General features: G+C 44.8%; 1 protein-coding gene across 1 annotated transcript in view; it reads left to right on the top strand.

Moving 5' to 3' along the window:
- arhgef40 (Rho guanine nucleotide exchange factor (GEF) 40) overlaps positions 1-13,465 on the top strand; it is a 29,084-nt gene extending 15,619 nt beyond the window's left edge. The window contains exons 14-26 of the mRNA XM_062066982.1: positions 4,172-4,310; positions 4,378-4,497; positions 4,660-4,851; positions 4,920-5,405; positions 5,480-5,856; positions 5,989-6,238; positions 6,321-6,410; positions 8,120-8,326; positions 9,179-9,358; positions 9,464-9,644; positions 10,769-10,882; positions 12,472-12,569; positions 12,639-13,465. Of these exons, the coding sequence (XP_061922966.1) occupies positions 4,172-4,310; positions 4,378-4,497; positions 4,660-4,851; positions 4,920-5,405; positions 5,480-5,856; positions 5,989-6,238; positions 6,321-6,410; positions 8,120-8,326; positions 9,179-9,358; positions 9,464-9,644; positions 10,769-10,882; positions 12,472-12,569; positions 12,639-12,665 (2,461 nt within the window). The 3' untranslated portion in view covers positions 12,666-13,465. The remainder of the gene's footprint in view (positions 1-4,171; positions 4,311-4,377; positions 4,498-4,659; positions 4,852-4,919; positions 5,406-5,479; positions 5,857-5,988; positions 6,239-6,320; positions 6,411-8,119; positions 8,327-9,178; positions 9,359-9,463; positions 9,645-10,768; positions 10,883-12,471; positions 12,570-12,638) is intronic.
- The last annotated feature ends 4,785 nt before the right edge of the window (positions 13,466-18,250 follow it).

The following is an 18,250-nucleotide window of genomic DNA, read 5'->3' as shown; positions in this document are numbered from 1 at the left end:
CTTTTTTTTTACTTAAAGAAAGCAAATTAACATATTATATGAGAATGTTATGTTATGATTATCTTTAACCGAATCACAGCAGTGCTCAAATTAAAAAAACAGCATTCCCTCTCATGTGATATTGCTTAATTAGCATTAATGATGTGCACTTTAACAACTAGGCTTACAGCTATACCTAATATATAAAGGGGTGGAAAAGTGACTATTACCTGCAGGGCAAACATTAGCTAACCAGAAGGCAATAACAATGTAAACAAAAAACACCTGCTTAAAAGATGTAATCCAAATGTCCCTGAGGAATGTAAGGTGGGAGTACTGTAATTACCTAACGTTACATTATTATTTTCCATAACAATTTAGCCCCCTCCACAATATTAACCCGACGTTAAAACAGAACTAGCTATTTATTGATTAGCAATTGCCGAATCATGTAACATTAGCTTAATGCTAAAAAGCGAGGTTACTATCACATTCTGTAACAGACAAATAATTTCATGTAGGCTAACGTTACCTACCTGCTACCTCTGTCTTTTTCTCGTTTCTCCTCCTCTTCTTTTCTATTTTTTCTTCCCTTGGCACCTGACAGTTTTGGCCGTTTTGACATCTTGTGTTGACTTTTTTATGTGGTGACGTCCAAAAAGAGTCATGATACGGGAAGGGAGGGGGCGCACCGTGCGGTGGGGGGTGGGGGGTGGGGGGGGGGGGTGTGTGTGGGCGTAATGTTGTAACAAATAATATTTCTATTAAATAGGCTTTACTTTGCATTTTAATTAGCGTGGGATTATTTTTTGTATCTAGAAATAATAGTACCAACTTTTTTTTTTCTTTTTTTTTTTCTCCAACATTTGTGGCACTGGCGTGGCGCCCCCTGATGGACGGCGCCCTTAGCATTTGCCTATACGGCCTATGCCACGGGCCGGCCCTGAAGCTCAGGGTGGCGGTAAACAATGTGGTCACGCATGATCGTCATGTTACCCATGTAGCGAATTTTCATCAAACACTTCTTACACAATGCAAAGTCCTAGCATTGTCAGTGGCGGTCCGTGCTTTTCCCACCTAGGCCTTCAGTGATTTCCGACTTCAATGATTACCTCTCAAAATACCATAATTGATGTCACCACATGATCATTGCTGGAGAAATACTATACAGGAACACATTTACGCCCTATTGGGCATTGAATCCCATCAACAGTATACAAAAAAGGTTATTTTCTGGCGCATTTAAAAATAAATTATAACGTATCAGCAATTAAACATATACCGTAAATGTATCTGCTTGTCTTATGGAACTTCTGGTCAATAAAGTTTGATTCAAAGTACACATTTCTCAAAGATATATTAACTGCCCTGATCACATTATGGCGACAAATACACATGTAAAAATGTTAATTAAATGACAAGCATGACACACTTTAACAATAAGAGTTTACAACTTTTAGCTGTAACAGAACATCTACTGCTACTGTCAACAACTTGTGATCTGATTGGCTATCGCAACTGTCTCTCAACTCTATGTGTTCTCAAATTCATCCGCTAACGGTCCCGGTGAGTATCCAATCACAAGACGCGTAAATGTCACGTTCAACGTGAGGCCATCTGGAAGGCCTTACTGACAACAACTCGTGATCTGATTGGCTATCGCAACTGTCTATCAACTGTATATCCTCGTTCACTTACAGTGCACGGACGCCTGCATTGTTGATTCTGAATGCTCCGGGCAGATTTGGTACAGCATGGCAACATAAGCTAGCTGAATTCTGATTGGATACAAACTAAAACTAAAAACAACAGCACTGGAACGTGCATAATATGACATGAAAAGAATATGAATAATTTTAGATATTTAGGGAAAGTAAATAAAAAAATAATTTTATCTTTAATTATGATCATGATTTCTGGATACGTTAGGCCAGCAAAGAAGGCCTTGCTGGCCCTGACGGCACACCACTGAGCGTTGTCCAAACCACGCTACTGAATTTCCAGTTCCAACAGTATAACACCTTTAATTGTTTCATCTTCTTCTTCGTCTTTCTTATTCTTCTGTGACTCATGCTCAATTTTCAGCCACTCGCATGAGGGTTCTCACCTGAACATGCAAGGCGACAACTCGACCCACTAAGGATGAATGATAGAAGTACTTTATAGCGGAAAAAAATACAAACACGCGGCCAGATGTACCGATATTCTTCTTGTGAGGTTAAATACTGTATCTCGACGGTTTGGTATTAAGATACAGTGTTACCTCAGCACGTCACGGTTTACTTACTGCTGTCTCAGTAAATTGTGGATTTTAAGTACCATTGGGAACATTGAGATTTGCGTGCCCATTCATTTAAAAGGACCCCTCTCATGCTGACTACATTGGCACTTATTTCAGATTTCTGGACCTGAAATGATGTTGACAGGTAAAATTACCCCAAAATAGACACAATAGTGCTTTTAGGCTTGTTTTCAAACAAGATACAGCACATTTTGGAAGGCCCACTTTTAACTCCGATATGTTAGCGGGCCTGCATCAGCCTGCTGATGACACCCACTGCAGGCAATTTCATATCACATGTGTTTTGGTGGAATCTTCATCCCAAATAACGTCATTTTTGCAGAGAATTTGAAGGAATGATCAAATATGGCTGCTAGATGCATTGTTGGAGGTTGTAGCAATACAACTAAAGAAGGGGTGCCTACCTATATTTCCAAATGATGGGAATATGAAGAAAATATGGAACTCTCCAGTCAAATTGACTGTGTCTTTTACGTTTCATGTTAAAAATACCTTGGTTTTAAAAGTTAAAGTTCCAATGATTGTCACACACACACTAGGTGTGGTGAAATTTGACCTCTGCATTTGACCCATCCCCGTGTTCACCCCCTGGGAGGTGAGGGGAGCAGTGAGCAGCAGCGGTGGCCGCGCTCTGGGAATCATTTGGTGATTTAACCCCCAATTCCAACCCTTGATGCTGAGTGCCAAGCTGGGAGGTAATGGGTCCCATTTTTATAGTCTTTGGTATGACTCGGCCGGGGTTTGAACTCACAACCTCCCAGTCTCAGGGCAGACACTCTAACCAAAAGGCCACTGAGCTGATTTAGAGTGTATAAAGTGTTTCAAGAGCATAGGAAGTGTTTGGAATTATGTGTAAAAGCTTGTGCAGAGTGTGTGGTGGGCTTGCAAGGGTTTTAAATGCATATAATATTAATATAAATAAGGGCTGTTCAAACCTTTTCCAGGGAGGGCCGTATACAGTAAAATTGAAAGATGTATACATCCATTTTGTACTGCTTGTCCCTTTGGTGATTGCGGGTGGGCTGGAGCCTATCCCAGCTGCACTCGGGCAGAAGGTGGGGTAAACCCTGGACAAGTCTCCACCTAGATGTATAATTTTGGAATTTAAAAAAGGGACTTAAACCAATACAATGTGGGTCAACCAATATATGCTAAACTATCCGAGCAAAGCATTTCACAACTTTTGTGTCATATAGGTAAAGCAATCTATTTGAGGTATTTAATTACTTATTATTATTTACTAATATTATTCAGCCAACTAAAACCTTTTTGAAGACTTTAGCACACTTTAAAAAGTACCATATTTTGCAAAATAATTGTCCACATGTTCATCATGACAAGATGCCCGGAAATCATATACAGTAAGACACACATGGAAACTATTTTGGTTTCCAAGTTCAATTTTTTTCTTGTTTTTTTTATGTAATGTTCTAATCCGGGATGAGTTTATTTTGTCCTTAGAATGTGGGCCAATAAAAGAAATAGTTGTGGGCCTCAGTTTGAACACCCCGGATATGAATCATTAAAATAAATAGCACCCCTACTTTGCGGAAATTGATTTACACCCCCGCAATAAGAAGGGAACACATTATTGTCTCACTCCTGCTATGTATTGTTCTCAACTTGGTGATTAAAAATGGATCATTCCCTTGATGTACGGTTATAAAACATTCCAATGTTGCTTGGGTTTGTGGATGACTTCTAGACTGGGAAGTTGTTTGTCTTCTGGAAAATAATGAAAACCAGCTGGAGAAGAAGATTATTATGTTTGTGCTGGTTTTTGTATGCAATCCACAAGTTTGGCATATTAAACGAGAATCAGTCCATTGCAGTAGTTGCATAACTGGGACTCAAACTCGTTAAAACCTGCTCTCTTTTTTCTCCTGTAAGGGCGGCACTCGCTGCAACCTCCAAACTTTACGACAGCGTGGACGACGCACTCCATCGACTGGTGCAACTGTCCAACCAGAGAGGTCATGACTTGGACGCGCTGGGACGACTGGCCAGCTTGGTGGATCAGCTGAAAAAGGTGATTTTGAGAGAACATACATAAATTATATCCATATTTGCTAATATCTTCATGATTTCAATCCCAGTGTGACCAGGAGATTGAGCAAGTCCAAGGGCAGCTGGACGACTACAAGGAGCCACCCCTTTCGCTCAGCAGACTTTCACTCAAGCAGCAAAAGTTCAAAACATTACGAGAAACTGCAAATGTGAGCGTTGGCTTCAGAAGTTGTCATGTGTACGGAGATTAAAACATTTTTTAGTTTCACAATGTTAGGTTAAAGCCATACAGAACTAGATTGTTGATTACTTTGACGCCACCTAGTGGTAATGTGCTGTACAGAAATACCTGACGGCACTAAATCCTGCAGGAGCTGCACAGTCGGACTCTCTCTGTGCTCAGTGACTTGGAGACATGGTCTGAGTTAGAATGGGTCGGCCTGAATGACATTCAGATCCAACTTCCTCCGGTCAGGGAACGTCTGAGGGACATGTCCCACTGTCTGTCCGACTGTTGGACCACGCTGGACAACACGCAGAGGCTGCTCTCCACTCTGACTGAGGTCAGCTGACACAGGACGTCCTGCAAACGCAGGAGGCTTTGACATGAAGCTTTAACATCTCATTTCAGGCCACTCAGTGGTGCGATGAAGTGTCCTCCAACTCCTCATCTTCATCCTCCCCCATCTGCCCTCTGGCCTCTCTACCTCCCATTCCGCCGTCCCGCTTCCAGGATGCCCAGTCGTTAGCCATCGAGCTGGGTGGGGGGACACTCCTGGATCTCTGGACTCAGACGATGGAGCGTTACCAGCGGACTGTAGCACAGGTGAAGCCGCGTTTCCTCCAGTCTGACCGCTCCCAAAACCACGGCCAGGTTAAGCCCAGACCCCCCACTGCCAGCCACCTGTGGGATGTGTTGGGTCTAGAGGGAGAGGGGGAATGGGGAATGGGGGGCGGAGGAGGTGAGCTTGGTTTGCAGTCCTGGGGATCGCTGGCGTCGCTGTTCAGGCCGCAGACCTGCTCTACGCTGAAGATAGGAGATGAGCGAGGGAACAAAAAAGAGGTGGCAGGGGGAGGAAAGTTCCTGCAGAACCTTCTGAATTCAGCAAAGAAAAGTGTGAGTACATTTGATTTGTTTTGTACTCGTTCTGCAGGAGCACAGAGTTCTTAGTCAAGTCTGTACCCTCTCAGCCCACAGAGCCACCCCACCCTCCAAAACCGCCAAGAAAAAGACACCCCAGTTTTGACCTCCAGGCCCTCCTGGCACCTCGCAGAGGCACTGCCATTCCAAAACCTGCCGAGTCCCCGACAGGTGGTGTGAGCCGTACCTCCCCCATGTCTTGGCTGGGGCGACGGGCGCTGGCAGACCCGGTCATCACCACCAGCATGGCCACAGCCGTGCCAGGATGGAGCGGCCCCGCTGGAGGAGGTGGTGGTGTGTTGATCAGGGGAGTGGAGGTCAGCAGCAAGGAGGTGGTGGACCACACTGGGTCACCACGGCAACATGTGCTGCTGGGCAGGACCGAGAGGGAAACGGGGAGCGAACGGGCGGGATCGACGGCTCAGAGGTGTTGGACCCCTTTTTACTAAGTTCTTCTCTGTGTGTGCGTGTGTATGAGTGGTTCGAAATCTCATGTCATCATTACTACTTGGTCTATGTGCCCACTTACAGTACCATCTCTTCTCTCACTCCCATGCAGCAAGCTTTACTTGCTCTGGTGCAGGATGCTGAGCAGCGAGCGACAGTACATGGCCGTCCTCAAGGGGGTGGAGGAGACCTACCTCCCCCTGCTGGAGCGCTCAGACACGCCAGCCTCTATCAGGGGGAAAGCAGATACCCTCTTCCCCAACTGGACTGGCCTGAGCAACTTCCACTCGCAGTACCTACTCCCTGCCATGGAAGACGCGCTTGTGCAAAGCCTTCTGCAACAGGACTGTTTCAGCAAATATGTGAGTCGAAGGTTTAGAGGGGGGTCACATCATACATCCATTTTGTCTTCATAAAAAAGTTATTTGGTTTACTTTGTCACAGCGGGAGCAATTTCTGCAGTATTCTCAGTACATCCGGAACAAACCCAAACTGGACTCCACGCTGGTCACACAAGCTACTGACTTCTTTAAAGTGAGTCATCTTTGAACATCAGCTCATAGGCGCCGATCCCGTGGGGGCGTCGGGGCCCGCGCACCCACGAACAATGCCGAGCACCCATGTGGGATTGATTGCATCTTTCAATCTTTAAAATCATTTTTGAAAATTCTATCTTCTTGGTGTTAGTTTTGTGGCGACTTGGGCCCATTTTGCATAAGAAATAAGTCACAAATCACATCAAGATTTCATTGTGCCCGACAATGAACTAATGACGCAATCATCTTGACTTTGAACATACTGCACACAAGTGAATGAAGAGCATACTTACTCAACAGCCTTACATGTCACACTGAGGGTGGCAGTATGAACAATGCCAACACTGTCACAAACATGTGCCATATAGTGAAACCACACCAAACAACAACGACAAACACATTTTGGAAGAATATTTGCACTGCAACACAATATAAACACTACATAACAAATTCTCAGAATTCCCTGCAACACCAACTCTTCCAGGACGCTACAATATAAACAAATGCCATTGGTGGATCTACACCTAACATCAACTGTAATGATACCACGTACAATAGCGTACCTAGTCGATACTACTATGATTACATCGATATTTTTTAACATCACAAAATCTTCTTTTTTAAAAATGTATATTATGTGTATAAACTCAGGAAATATGGCCCTGGACAAATGAGGACTTCTAATATGACCAATGTATGATTCTGTAACGACTTGGTATCGGATCGATTCCCAAATTTGTGGTATCATCCAAAACTAATGTAAAGTATCAAACAACCGAAAAAAAAGTGATTATCACATTTTAACCGAAGTGTAGATAGGACATGTTAAAACAAAACATAACCACTTGTCCTTAATCATTTTGACAAAATAATAGAATGGAAAATGACACAATATGTTACTGCATACGTCAGCAGCTAAATTAGGAGCCTTTGTTTGTTTACTTACTACTAAAAGACAAGTTGTCTAGTATGTTCACTATTTTATTTAAGGACAAACTTGCAATAAGAAACCTATGTTTAATGTACCCTATGATTTTTTTGTTAAAATAAAGCCAATAATGTCATTTTTTGTGGTCCCCTTTATTTAGAAAAGTACCAAAATACTTTTGGTACCAGGTACCGGTACCAAAATACTTTTGGTACCGGTACCAAAATATTGGTATCGGGGCAACACTAATACACACACACCGGGCACCCACTGGCAGAAATGTAGATCGGCGCATATGCATCAGCTTCACAGAGGAAATCTTATTTCCAGGTCTTCACCCAAGTACTGACCGAATAAACTGAAGTAGAGAGGAAATGAAATTGGAAAGCTGATTACTTGTTAAATGTACACGAGGAAAGCCAATTATGGCGGATTATGGCGGGAAAGCTGCTAAAAAAGAAAGCGGCACGGTGTGGTTACTGACGGAGCCACACAAATACACTCTCACAGGGCTGCAGGGTACAATTCCATCAACCCACCACTAAGAGGCGTTCTTAGATTGTGTTTACAGTTTCGATGCTCTGAAGATGAATTCATCAATGATGGAAAAATGGAATTAAAGAGATTATTATTTTATATTTTACATGGGAGCCACCCACACATTCATTAATTCATTCATCGCCATTTTGGTTCGTAAAATAATGTGTCTTCTTATCAAATGCATGCTTGTGTCTTCCACATGACCTGACGCACCCCTCATCATCTCCACCCTCCCACAGTCCAAGCTCCCCGCTGCCTCCCCCGTCTCGCCTCTGTCCTTCCCTCACTGCCTGCAGGCCCCGACTCAGAGACTGGAGCAGTACTGTGAGGCCCTGGGGGAGCTGGGTGGCATCAACCCGGCCTCAGACTCCGCCCTCTCCATCCTGAGACACGTCCAGCGGCACGGCGAGGACCTCAGGGCCAGTGACCTCATCGTCGGGTGTCCGGTGAGAGAGCCTGTCCCACTTTGGGATGTCCCATTTTCTTTGCTAAACAAGAAGAAGACACTGGCATGTAAAGCAACAATATGATTTAGACTTCCTTTTTATTGTCATTGTAATTAGAATTTTACAGTACAGATAAGAACCAAATTTCGTTGCATTAGCTCATGGTAGTGCAGGATAAAAGAGCAATAAGGTGCAGATATAAATAGAATACTGTACAGATAAATATATTGCACTTTTGCATATGCATCCAAATTTATGGATGTATGTTATATTGTCATTATAGTCCAGCGAGTTAATCCATTTGAGGGGAATTGAGGGGATTATTATGATGCGTTCAAGAGTCTTATGGCCTGAGGTAAGAAGCTGTTACAGAACCTGTAGGTTCTGCTACGGAGGCTGCGGAACCTTTTTCTAGAGTCCAGCAGTGAAAACAGTCCTTGGTGGGGGTGGGAGGAGTCTCTGCAGATTTTCTGAGCCCTGGTCAGGCAGCGGCTTTTTGCGATCTCCCGTATAGGAGGAAGAGGAGTCCTGATGATATTTTCCGCTGTCCTCACCACTCTCTGCAGAGACTTCCAGTCTGAGGCACTGCAGGCTCCAGTACAGACAGAGATGCAGTTGGTCATTAGGCTCTCTATAGTGCCTCTGTAGAATGTGGTGAGAATGGGGGGAGGGAGCTGTGCTCTTTTCATCTGCTGAGCTCTTTTTACAATAGCTCCGGTGTGTAGGGAGCAGGTCATATTGTCAGTTATCTGCACCCCCAGGAACTTGGTGCTGCTTACGATCTCCACTGCTGTGCCGTTGACGAAGACTAGATATGCGTCCTGATGTGTTGTCATCTGTGTGTTTGTCAAGATCGCCGTAGCAGAGCGTGGCGAGCTAGTGCGTCAGGGCGAGCTGACGGTATGCGGCGGCACCCGCAGGAAGCGTGTCGGCGTAAGGAGGGTCTTCCTATATCAGCACGCTATCATCTTCACCAAGCACAAGAGCGCTGGGCCGGGACGTTGCGCCTACAGCTACAAACACTGCATGAAGGTACGTCATGAAAGAAAAGATCTGTTACCTAGAGGTCCATCGTACTGTGACTTCCTTATGCCATCCACTCCATATCTTCCTGACCTCCCACCCCACCCCCCGCAGACGGCAGACATGGGCCTGACACAGAGTGTGGGTGAAGAGGGCGTCAAGTTTGAAGTTTGGGTACGACAGGCTCCCCGACTCCGTGACTGCATCATGTTGCAGGCTCGGGACAGAGACGAGCGCAAGACTTGGACCCAGGACATCGCTCACATGCTGTGGACTCATGCCATCAACAACACAGGTGATCACTGACAGATCAAAATGACTGAAATTACTTAACATTCTAGAGCAAGGGGTGTCAAACTCCTTTTAGATCGGGGGCCACATGGAGAAAAATCTACTCCCAAGTGGGCCGGACTGGTAAAATCACGGCACGATAACTTAAAAATAAAGACAACTTCAGATTGTTCTCTTTGTTTAAAAATAGAACATTCTGAAATTGTACAAATCATAATATTGGTGTCAGGTTTTGTTGTTGACGAACCCCAAGATGCAGAGAAGGCGGCAGGCTTTGTCCAGGAAAACATGATTTAATGTCCAAAAATATAAAGAAAAAACACAAACCAGGAACTAGGAACATGAAACGGGATGCCAGGGAAACAGGAACTGGAAGACGAGGAACAAAAAGACAGCAAGCTACAAACAGCTACAGAATACAGCTTAACGCTACCGCATCCAGCTACACTGACATTGACAAGTAGAAATGACAATAATCCAGCACAGACTGGACGGGAAGGCAGGTTCAAATAGCAACTGGCTGATTGACACCAGGTGTGGCCAGGTGCCAATCAGCCACAGCTGAGGGGACAGCACTCAGAGAGAAACAGGAAACTGAACCAAAATAAGAGTGCTGACAGGAAATAAAACAAACACAGAGAAAAAACTAAATCTTGACCAAACTGTCAGGGACAAGCCTGACAATTGGATTTCTCTTACCCTTACATGTTGCAGTTAATAGTACTATATCTTTGTCATTTTCATTTTTATATCATCTGTCAACTCATTGGGGTTAATTTTCAATCTATCAAGATAAAAACAATCATATCAAAATCAAATTACAGTATGTTATTTATGTAGTTTGATCATTTTCCTCGACTGATGTACTAAACATCATGTGGTTTATTTTGTACATATGCAGCCTCCTCTACAAAGACACAAATATTTGCTATTGCGACATCCAGTAAACACATTTAGAACAGCTGTTTCTTTCATTCAAAATTTTTAGGTTAATTTTCATACTTAGCAAACTCATCCCGCGGGCTGGATAAAACCTGTTCGCGAGCCGTACGTTTGACACCCCTGGTCTAGTTAACATGCCACCTGTTGCTTTGGCCTCTGTAAAAATATGTGCATTTGTGTTGTCAGAGTTGTGTCTGAAGGAGTCGCTGTGCATGGGCGTGTCCAGCAAGCTGCTGCTGGACGCCAGCGGAAGTCCAACCTCATCAGAGTTGGACTCGGCCTGCAGCCTCAGCGACAGAGGTGGGTTTTTTGATGGACATTTCCTGTGCTGCTTTCCTGGGTTCGCAGTGTGCCATTGAAGGAAAATGAAAACATTCTGATTTTGCGAAAGGTTTAAGTTTTAATTTGAAAACATTTTCTGACCTACACTATATTGCCAAAATTATTTGGCCACCTGCCTTGACTCACATATGAACTTGAAGTGCCATCCCATTCCTAACCCATAGGGTTCAGTATTATGTGGGTCCACCTTTTGCAGCTGTCCACAAGGTTGCGGAGTGTGTTTATAGGAATTTTCGACCATTCTTCCAAAAGCGCATTGGTGAGGTCACACACTGATGTTGGTGATGTTGGTCGAGAAGGCCTGGCTCTCAGTCTCTGTTCTAATTCATTTCAAAGGTGTTCTATCGGGTTCAGGTCAGGACTCTGTGCAGGCCAGTCAAGTTCATCCTCACCAGACTCTGTCACCCATGTTTTTTTGGACATTGTTTTGTGCACTGGTGCACAGTCATGTTCCCACAAGGTTGGGAGCATGGAATTGTCCAAAATGTTCTGGTATCCTTAGTTCATTTCACTGGAACTAAGGGGCCTAGCCCAACTTCTGAAAAACAACCCCACACCATAATTCCTCCTCCACCAAATTTCCCATTCGGCACAATGCAGTCCGAAATGTACCGTTCTCCTGGCAACCTCCAAACCCAGACTCATCCATCAGATTGCCAGATGGAAAAATGTGATTCATCACTCCAGAGAAGCGTCTCCACTGCTCTAAAGTCCAGTGGCTATGTGCTTTACACCACTGCATCGGACGCTTTGCATTGGACTTGGTGATGTATGGCTTAGACGCAGCTGCTTGGCCATGGAAACCCATTCCATGAAGCTCTCTGCGTACCGTACGTGGGCTAATTGGAAGGTCACATAAAGTTTGGAGCTCTGTAGCAACTAACTATGCAGAAAGTCTTTGCACTATGCGCTTCAGCATCTGCTGACCCCTCTCTGTCAGTTTACATGGCCTACCACTTTGTGGCTGAGTTGCTGTTGTTCCCAAACTCTTTAATTTTCTTGTGATGAAGCCCACAGTTGACTTTGGAATATTTAGGAGCGAGGAAATTTCACGACTGGATTTGTTGCACAGGTCCAGATCATAGCATCCTATGACAGTTCCACGTTGGAAATCACTGAGCTCCTGAGAGCGGCCCATTCTTTCACAAATGTTCATAGAGACAGTCTCCATGCCTAAGTGCTTGATTTTAGCGTTAGAACACCTGATTCTCATCATTTGGATGGGTGGCCAAATACTTTTGGCAATATAGTGTATGTTGGGTCCATGAGGACAAGGGAGTTTTGCCTGACCCTTTGGGTTAAATATGTACTATGGAAGCAACATGACAAAATTGTATTTTGCCTAATTGCTATGAAAACCAACGGCTTGAAAATGGAAGGTTGTAGGCCAGTGTAATGCACATTATGGCCTCCGGGTGTCTCATTGTAGGTCATCATTAACTGTCCTGTGGGATGAAGGCTAGTTACTAAAATGGCCTCAGAGTCTCTTAGTCGCTCTCTCATGTCTCTCCGAAATGCTCTTGTTAACTCTTCCCCTCACACTTTAGTGCACAGCAGCTGCTCCGACTCCTCCTCCGTCGGAAGCCACAAGGAGGGGGGGTCCCCGGCATCAGGGAGGGGCTCCGGATTGACAGGCAGCTCTCAGGTGACTTATCTTGTATTGAACACACGATAACAGCCTGGCTCACAGATGCTATTTATTTCTCCTCGCCAGATCCAGTCGCCCTCTACCGCAGTGTAGCCGTCACTGCACCGCGAGTAAGTTCCGGAACTGGTACTCTGGTTACTTACTCAGGTGGCAGCTGAGGAGCTAGAAACAGTATTCAATGTCGAGAAGCAATGTTTACAGTTCACATTCCCTCTGAAAGTGCTCACAACCAAGCTAAACTGGACTGGAAGGAAGAACTTTTATTGGTCTGAATTGACCCCCCTGCAACTCCTCGCTGTCTATAATATGAACAGAATCTACATCTCACCCTATTAAAGCATGACAAGCGCCAGCGGGGTCTTCGCAGGCCGCCATCTTGGATGTGCCAGTCCGCGGGGCTGGCAGAGTCAATGACACAGACTTGAATCGCACAAAGCGGCCATTGTGTGACCCCCGCCGCAACCCCACCGGGCTGAACAAACCACTCAGTCTAAACTGCCCGACTGCATCACATGACCCAGGCATTTGATGGTAAACAGGAAGTGGCGAGTGGCGCCGTGCATCCAGCCTTTTAGGGTCACGCCGATGTATAGGTGTGACTGTACACACGCACACTTTTGCAATGCCATGAGATGTGTGGGGAGGGTTTAAAGTGACCATAATGTAATATGTTCATACAGTATATTCTGCATGCCAAAGGCAAGTACATTTGTGTGCCTCCATTTGATGGAGACTTTGTTTAATATTAAGTTAAATACAATTTAGTTAATGTGTAGCTATGTAGACTGTCTCTTTCAGGATGCATCATTCTTGCACAACATTGTGGACCACTTTACTCAGTTTACAGGAAGGAATGTTGGTGCAAGCATCTCCTTGTATAATAAAAACTGGATATTGACACCTTTCTGGGGGTTGTGCGTGTGTGTGTACATTTGCATGTGATGTGTGTGTGTGTGTGTGTGTGTGTGCGCTCACATGATCATAGCAAACGATCCAATCACGACTTTTGGCTAAATTTAAACAAGATGTGTGACATTAAACACAAAGAGGATTGACTAATGGATTAATTGTTGCTTCTTCAGAGGGAGGGGAGACTCCATGGAACAGCCCGCTGTTCACACAGGCCTACTTCACCCTCAGCCATTTGATACATGCACCACCATATCAAATAGTTGCACGGATCAAATGCCTAAAAGGAGAGAGGCTATATTGTGTGGATGTGTGTGTAAGGAATGGGAGATAAAGGCCCGAGGGGAGGTGGGGGGGGGGGGGGGGGGGGGGGGCGGCGACAGGAAGGGGCAGAGCCGGGGGGAGTGAGGGACAGGAGGTGGGAATGATGGGAAATGAGCGACAGACAGGGAGGCTCAGTGGAGGGCAGAGAAGAAGAAAAGAGTGAGCAGCTCATAGAAAGACGGAGACACAAAAAAGTGGAACTTTACCCCCCCCCCCCCCCCCTCCCCCCACTTCCCCACACCGCTCCCCCTCCTAACCTCCCACTCTGGAATGGCGAGGGCTGAGAGAGAGTGAGAGCGGCGGGCGAGGCAAGGAGGAAAATGGGTGGGGGGGCGATGGTGGTGGGGGGGATGGGGGGAGTGGGATGTTGACTGTGGCAAACAAAGAGAACGTGAAGAGAATGAGTCGGGGGGGAGACATCAAAGGGATTTTTCAGGCCTGGTTACCGGGACAACAGACATTTGCATGCGATTAGCTTTTTACATCATATTAGGAAGGGTTAGGGTGGGGGAGGGCTCAGCCAGGCAACTATACATCACATCACACACACACACACACACACACACACACACACACACACACACACACACACACACACACACACACACACACACACACACACACACACACACACACTCTGTATGAGGCTGGTCATCAGGCGTTAACATGACTTACAGGGAGGCAGTCGAGCGGTGATTTTTGTAAACCTCCCATCAAGCTGCGAGGGGGCCTGTTGGGGGGGGGGGGGGGGGGGGGGGTTCTTACACTGCAGACATTTAAGCAGAGTGAATCTTTTTATGTTTGCTTTGACACCAACAATCGCTCAAAAGATTCCCCCAACCCCGCACCGCCTGAAAGACCTTTTAATTGGCATACATCAAACCCTGCAGAGCTGGCCTCTGCCAAAGAGACTCCATTTTGGTCATTCAAATTCCATTCAGCATCACATGCAACATTCATATCAATAATGATGCAGGCTCGTCCCAGCAGCGATAGTCTTCCACGAGTGTGTCCCATTCTTTTACACATGGGGGACTCCAGATCAGGATTCCAAGTGAGGAGGGGTCATGTTGGGTCACATCATCACGCTTGTGTGTTTACTTTACATTGTTCCACCGAATCTCTAAAAGCCATCAAATGTGTTTCTGTGTAACATTATCCCTCCATATTTCTCTTCCCCTGCTTCCTCCTCCTCCCATCCATCCATCCTCTCTCTCTCTCTCGCTCTTTTTGAGTGCGATGCTTCAGTGCCCTCAGTATTGTGGCAGCATTGTGCCAGTAGGCGTCGCCGTGACAGCCGTTGTCACGGTAGCATTGTTGAGGGGGGTTGATTTGTGTGTGTGTGTGTGTGTGTGTGTGTGTGTGTGTGTGTGTGTGTGTGGAGTGTATTACAGTATCAATACACTGACACTGCGACAAAAAGGACAGCCGCCATAGCCACATATCACTCCTCCTCTTACTCACCCCTAAATCAATCCCTCCTCCCTTCCATTGATTTCTCCCTGAATATGCTCCTCACAACAAATACACACACACACACACACACACACACACACACACACACACACACACACACACACACACACACACACACACACACACACACACACACACACATCCTCAACCCATCTCCCCGTCACACACTTTCCCCCCATCTTTCATTTCATCCCCTCCCTCATGTCTGCAATATCGCCTGCCCTTCTCTCCATCTCCCTCCACTCCTCACCCCTCATCTCCCTCCCTTGTGACTGTTTTTGTTTTTTGTGTATGCGTGCGTGTGTGTGTGTGTGTCTCATGCTCTCTCTGCATATTAATTGGTGCTTTTCTGCTGCGGCGGTGCAAACAATCAAAGCATCACTGGCGCCTGCCGATGCCATTATTGTGGTGTACACACACACACACACACACACACACACACACACACACACACACACACACACACACACACACACACACACACACACACACACACACACACACACACACACAACACACACACACACACACACACACAATATTCATAATATATGTACACACATGTGAAATGATAGACTCACACAACTAAGCTGCTGACTTTGTCATTATGCACACACACACACACGCACACATGCAGAGTGAGCACACAATAGCAGGCTAACAATGCCTGATCCAGGAGATATGTTATGTGTCAGCAAAGGAGTGTGTGTGTGTACATCTGCAGAGAAAAGCACGCACAAGCTACACACTCACCTTACTGCCTCGTGGCATGACAACTCGATGCAAGTAGGCCACATGTGCACATTTCAAATGCTCTTTGACTTCACTCTTGGGTTGACATTGATCTTTGCACTGTAGGTGTAAGGTGCTGGTGCAAGGAGACCCAAACACTTTGGACTCTTTGCAGTCTTTGGTTTCATTCTGGGTCAGCGTCAGGCCAGTTTACAATGCAAAAGTACTACAAATTTCAACTGATTTTAAACATCATGTCTTATCGTGGGCTTAAAAAAAAAGGTGTGGTTTTAAGTTAAAGTTCCACTGATAGTCACACACACGCTAGGTGTGGTGAAATTACCCTCTGCATTTGACCCATCCCCTTGTTCCACCAACTGAGAGGTGAGGAGAGCAGTGAGCAGCAGCGGTGGCCGCGCTCTAGAATCATTTTGGTGATTAAACACCCAATTCCAACCTTTGATGCTGAGTGCCAAGTAGGGAGGTAATGGGTGCCATTTTTATAGTCTTTGGTATGACTCATGACCTACCGATCTTGTAACCCCGTAACGCACCTGTGCCATTCCAAAAAGTCCAATATTGTTATTGCAGAGATAAACTAAACAATACCTTCCTTAGTGCAGTGTTTTTCAACCACTATGCCGCGGCACACTAGTGTGTCGTTAGATACAGTCTGGTGTGCCGTGGGAGATTACCTAATTTCACCTATTTGGGTTAAAAGTATTTTTTGCAAACCAGTAATTATAGTCTGCAAATTATGTGTTGTTATTGAGTGTCGGCACTGTCTAGAGCTCAGCAGAGTAACCTGTAATACTCTTCCATATCAGTAGGTGGCAGCCGCTAGCTAATTGCTTTGTAAATGTCGGGAACAGCGGGAGGCAGTGTGCAGGTAAAAAGGTGTCTGGTGAGTGCCCGTAAGAAAAGGCATTGAAGCTTAGAAAAGGCTATGCAGAACGAAACTAAAACTGAACTGGCTACAAAGTAAACAAAAACAGAATGCTGGACAACAGCAAAGACTTACTGTGGAGCAAAGACACCGTCCACAATGTACATCCGAACATGACACGACAATCAACAATGTCCCCACAATGAAGGATAAAAACAACTGAAATATTCTTGATTGCTAAAACAAAGTAGATGCGGGAAATATCACTCAAAGGAAGACATTAAACTGCTCCAGGAAAATACCAAAAAAAGAGAAAAGGCCACCTAAATAGGAGCGCAAGACAAGAACTAAAACACTACACAGGAAAACAGCAAAAAACTCCAAATAAGTCATGGCATGATGTGACAGGTCGTGACAGTACACCTACTTTGAGACAAGAGCTATAGTGATGCATGGTTGGTTATGGTTTAAAGTCATGTCCAACAATTGTGACAACGACTTTTTACTGTCAACCGAGTTTCGTTTTTTTAATGATTTCTGCTGTTGATGTGCCTCCGCATTTTGTCAACGCAAAAGATGTGCCTCGGCTCAAAAAAGGTTGAAAAACACTGCCTTAGTGTTTGACCTTGTCTTAGCGTCTGTCAACAGAGACTTCATCAGGAACAGGCAAAATTAAGCAAAACGGTCAATAAAACAACACGCTGATTATAATGAACACACATTTCTTAACATCTGACTACAGCAACTAAACAAACAAGGACAAGTAATAAGCAAAAGAGTGTCTAAAATGTGTGGGTGATTAAGCTATTCAGAATATTGGAAGTGGACACGAGAGACGGCATGTGCTGTTTGGCTCTATAATAGGGACTTTTGTGGGGTCCAACTTGTTTCTCTGACCCTTAGATCTTGAACAGCTGATATTATACAATTTGAAAGAACTAAAAGTCCAGAGGACGAGTTGTGCAAGTTTGTGTGTCCTTGTCTTGTATGTGTGTCGGCTCTCAAGATGTAACGATATGAAAATGTCATATCACAGTTGTTTCGACCAAAATTCTCAATTATTATTATCACAGGCTCAAAAAATACTTGAGACACACACTGAAATCTTCCGACCAAGTTTTTTAAATAAAATAAAATTGACAAATTGTTAGAAAACCCACTATTTTGCATGTTTTGCATATGCTTCACTGATAGTGTTTAAGTCTTAGTATTTTATCGATTTTAATGGCTAAGCTTTTATTGTTTTAAAAATTGATTTGTACCGTAGCACTTTAAGATGTATTTAAATGAAAGTGCGCAACAAATTAAATCTATTATTTATCATTTCTGGAAGCCGTCGTGGGTCCTACTC

The sequence above is a fragment of the Entelurus aequoreus genome, linkage group LG12 (assembly GCF_033978785.1).
Source record: "Entelurus aequoreus isolate RoL-2023_Sb linkage group LG12, RoL_Eaeq_v1.1, whole genome shotgun sequence".
Lineage (NCBI taxonomy): Eukaryota > Metazoa > Chordata > Actinopteri > Syngnathiformes > Syngnathidae > Entelurus > Entelurus aequoreus.
The sequence above is the reverse complement of the archived record's forward strand: the minus strand, read 5'-3'. Positions and strand labels throughout refer to the sequence as shown.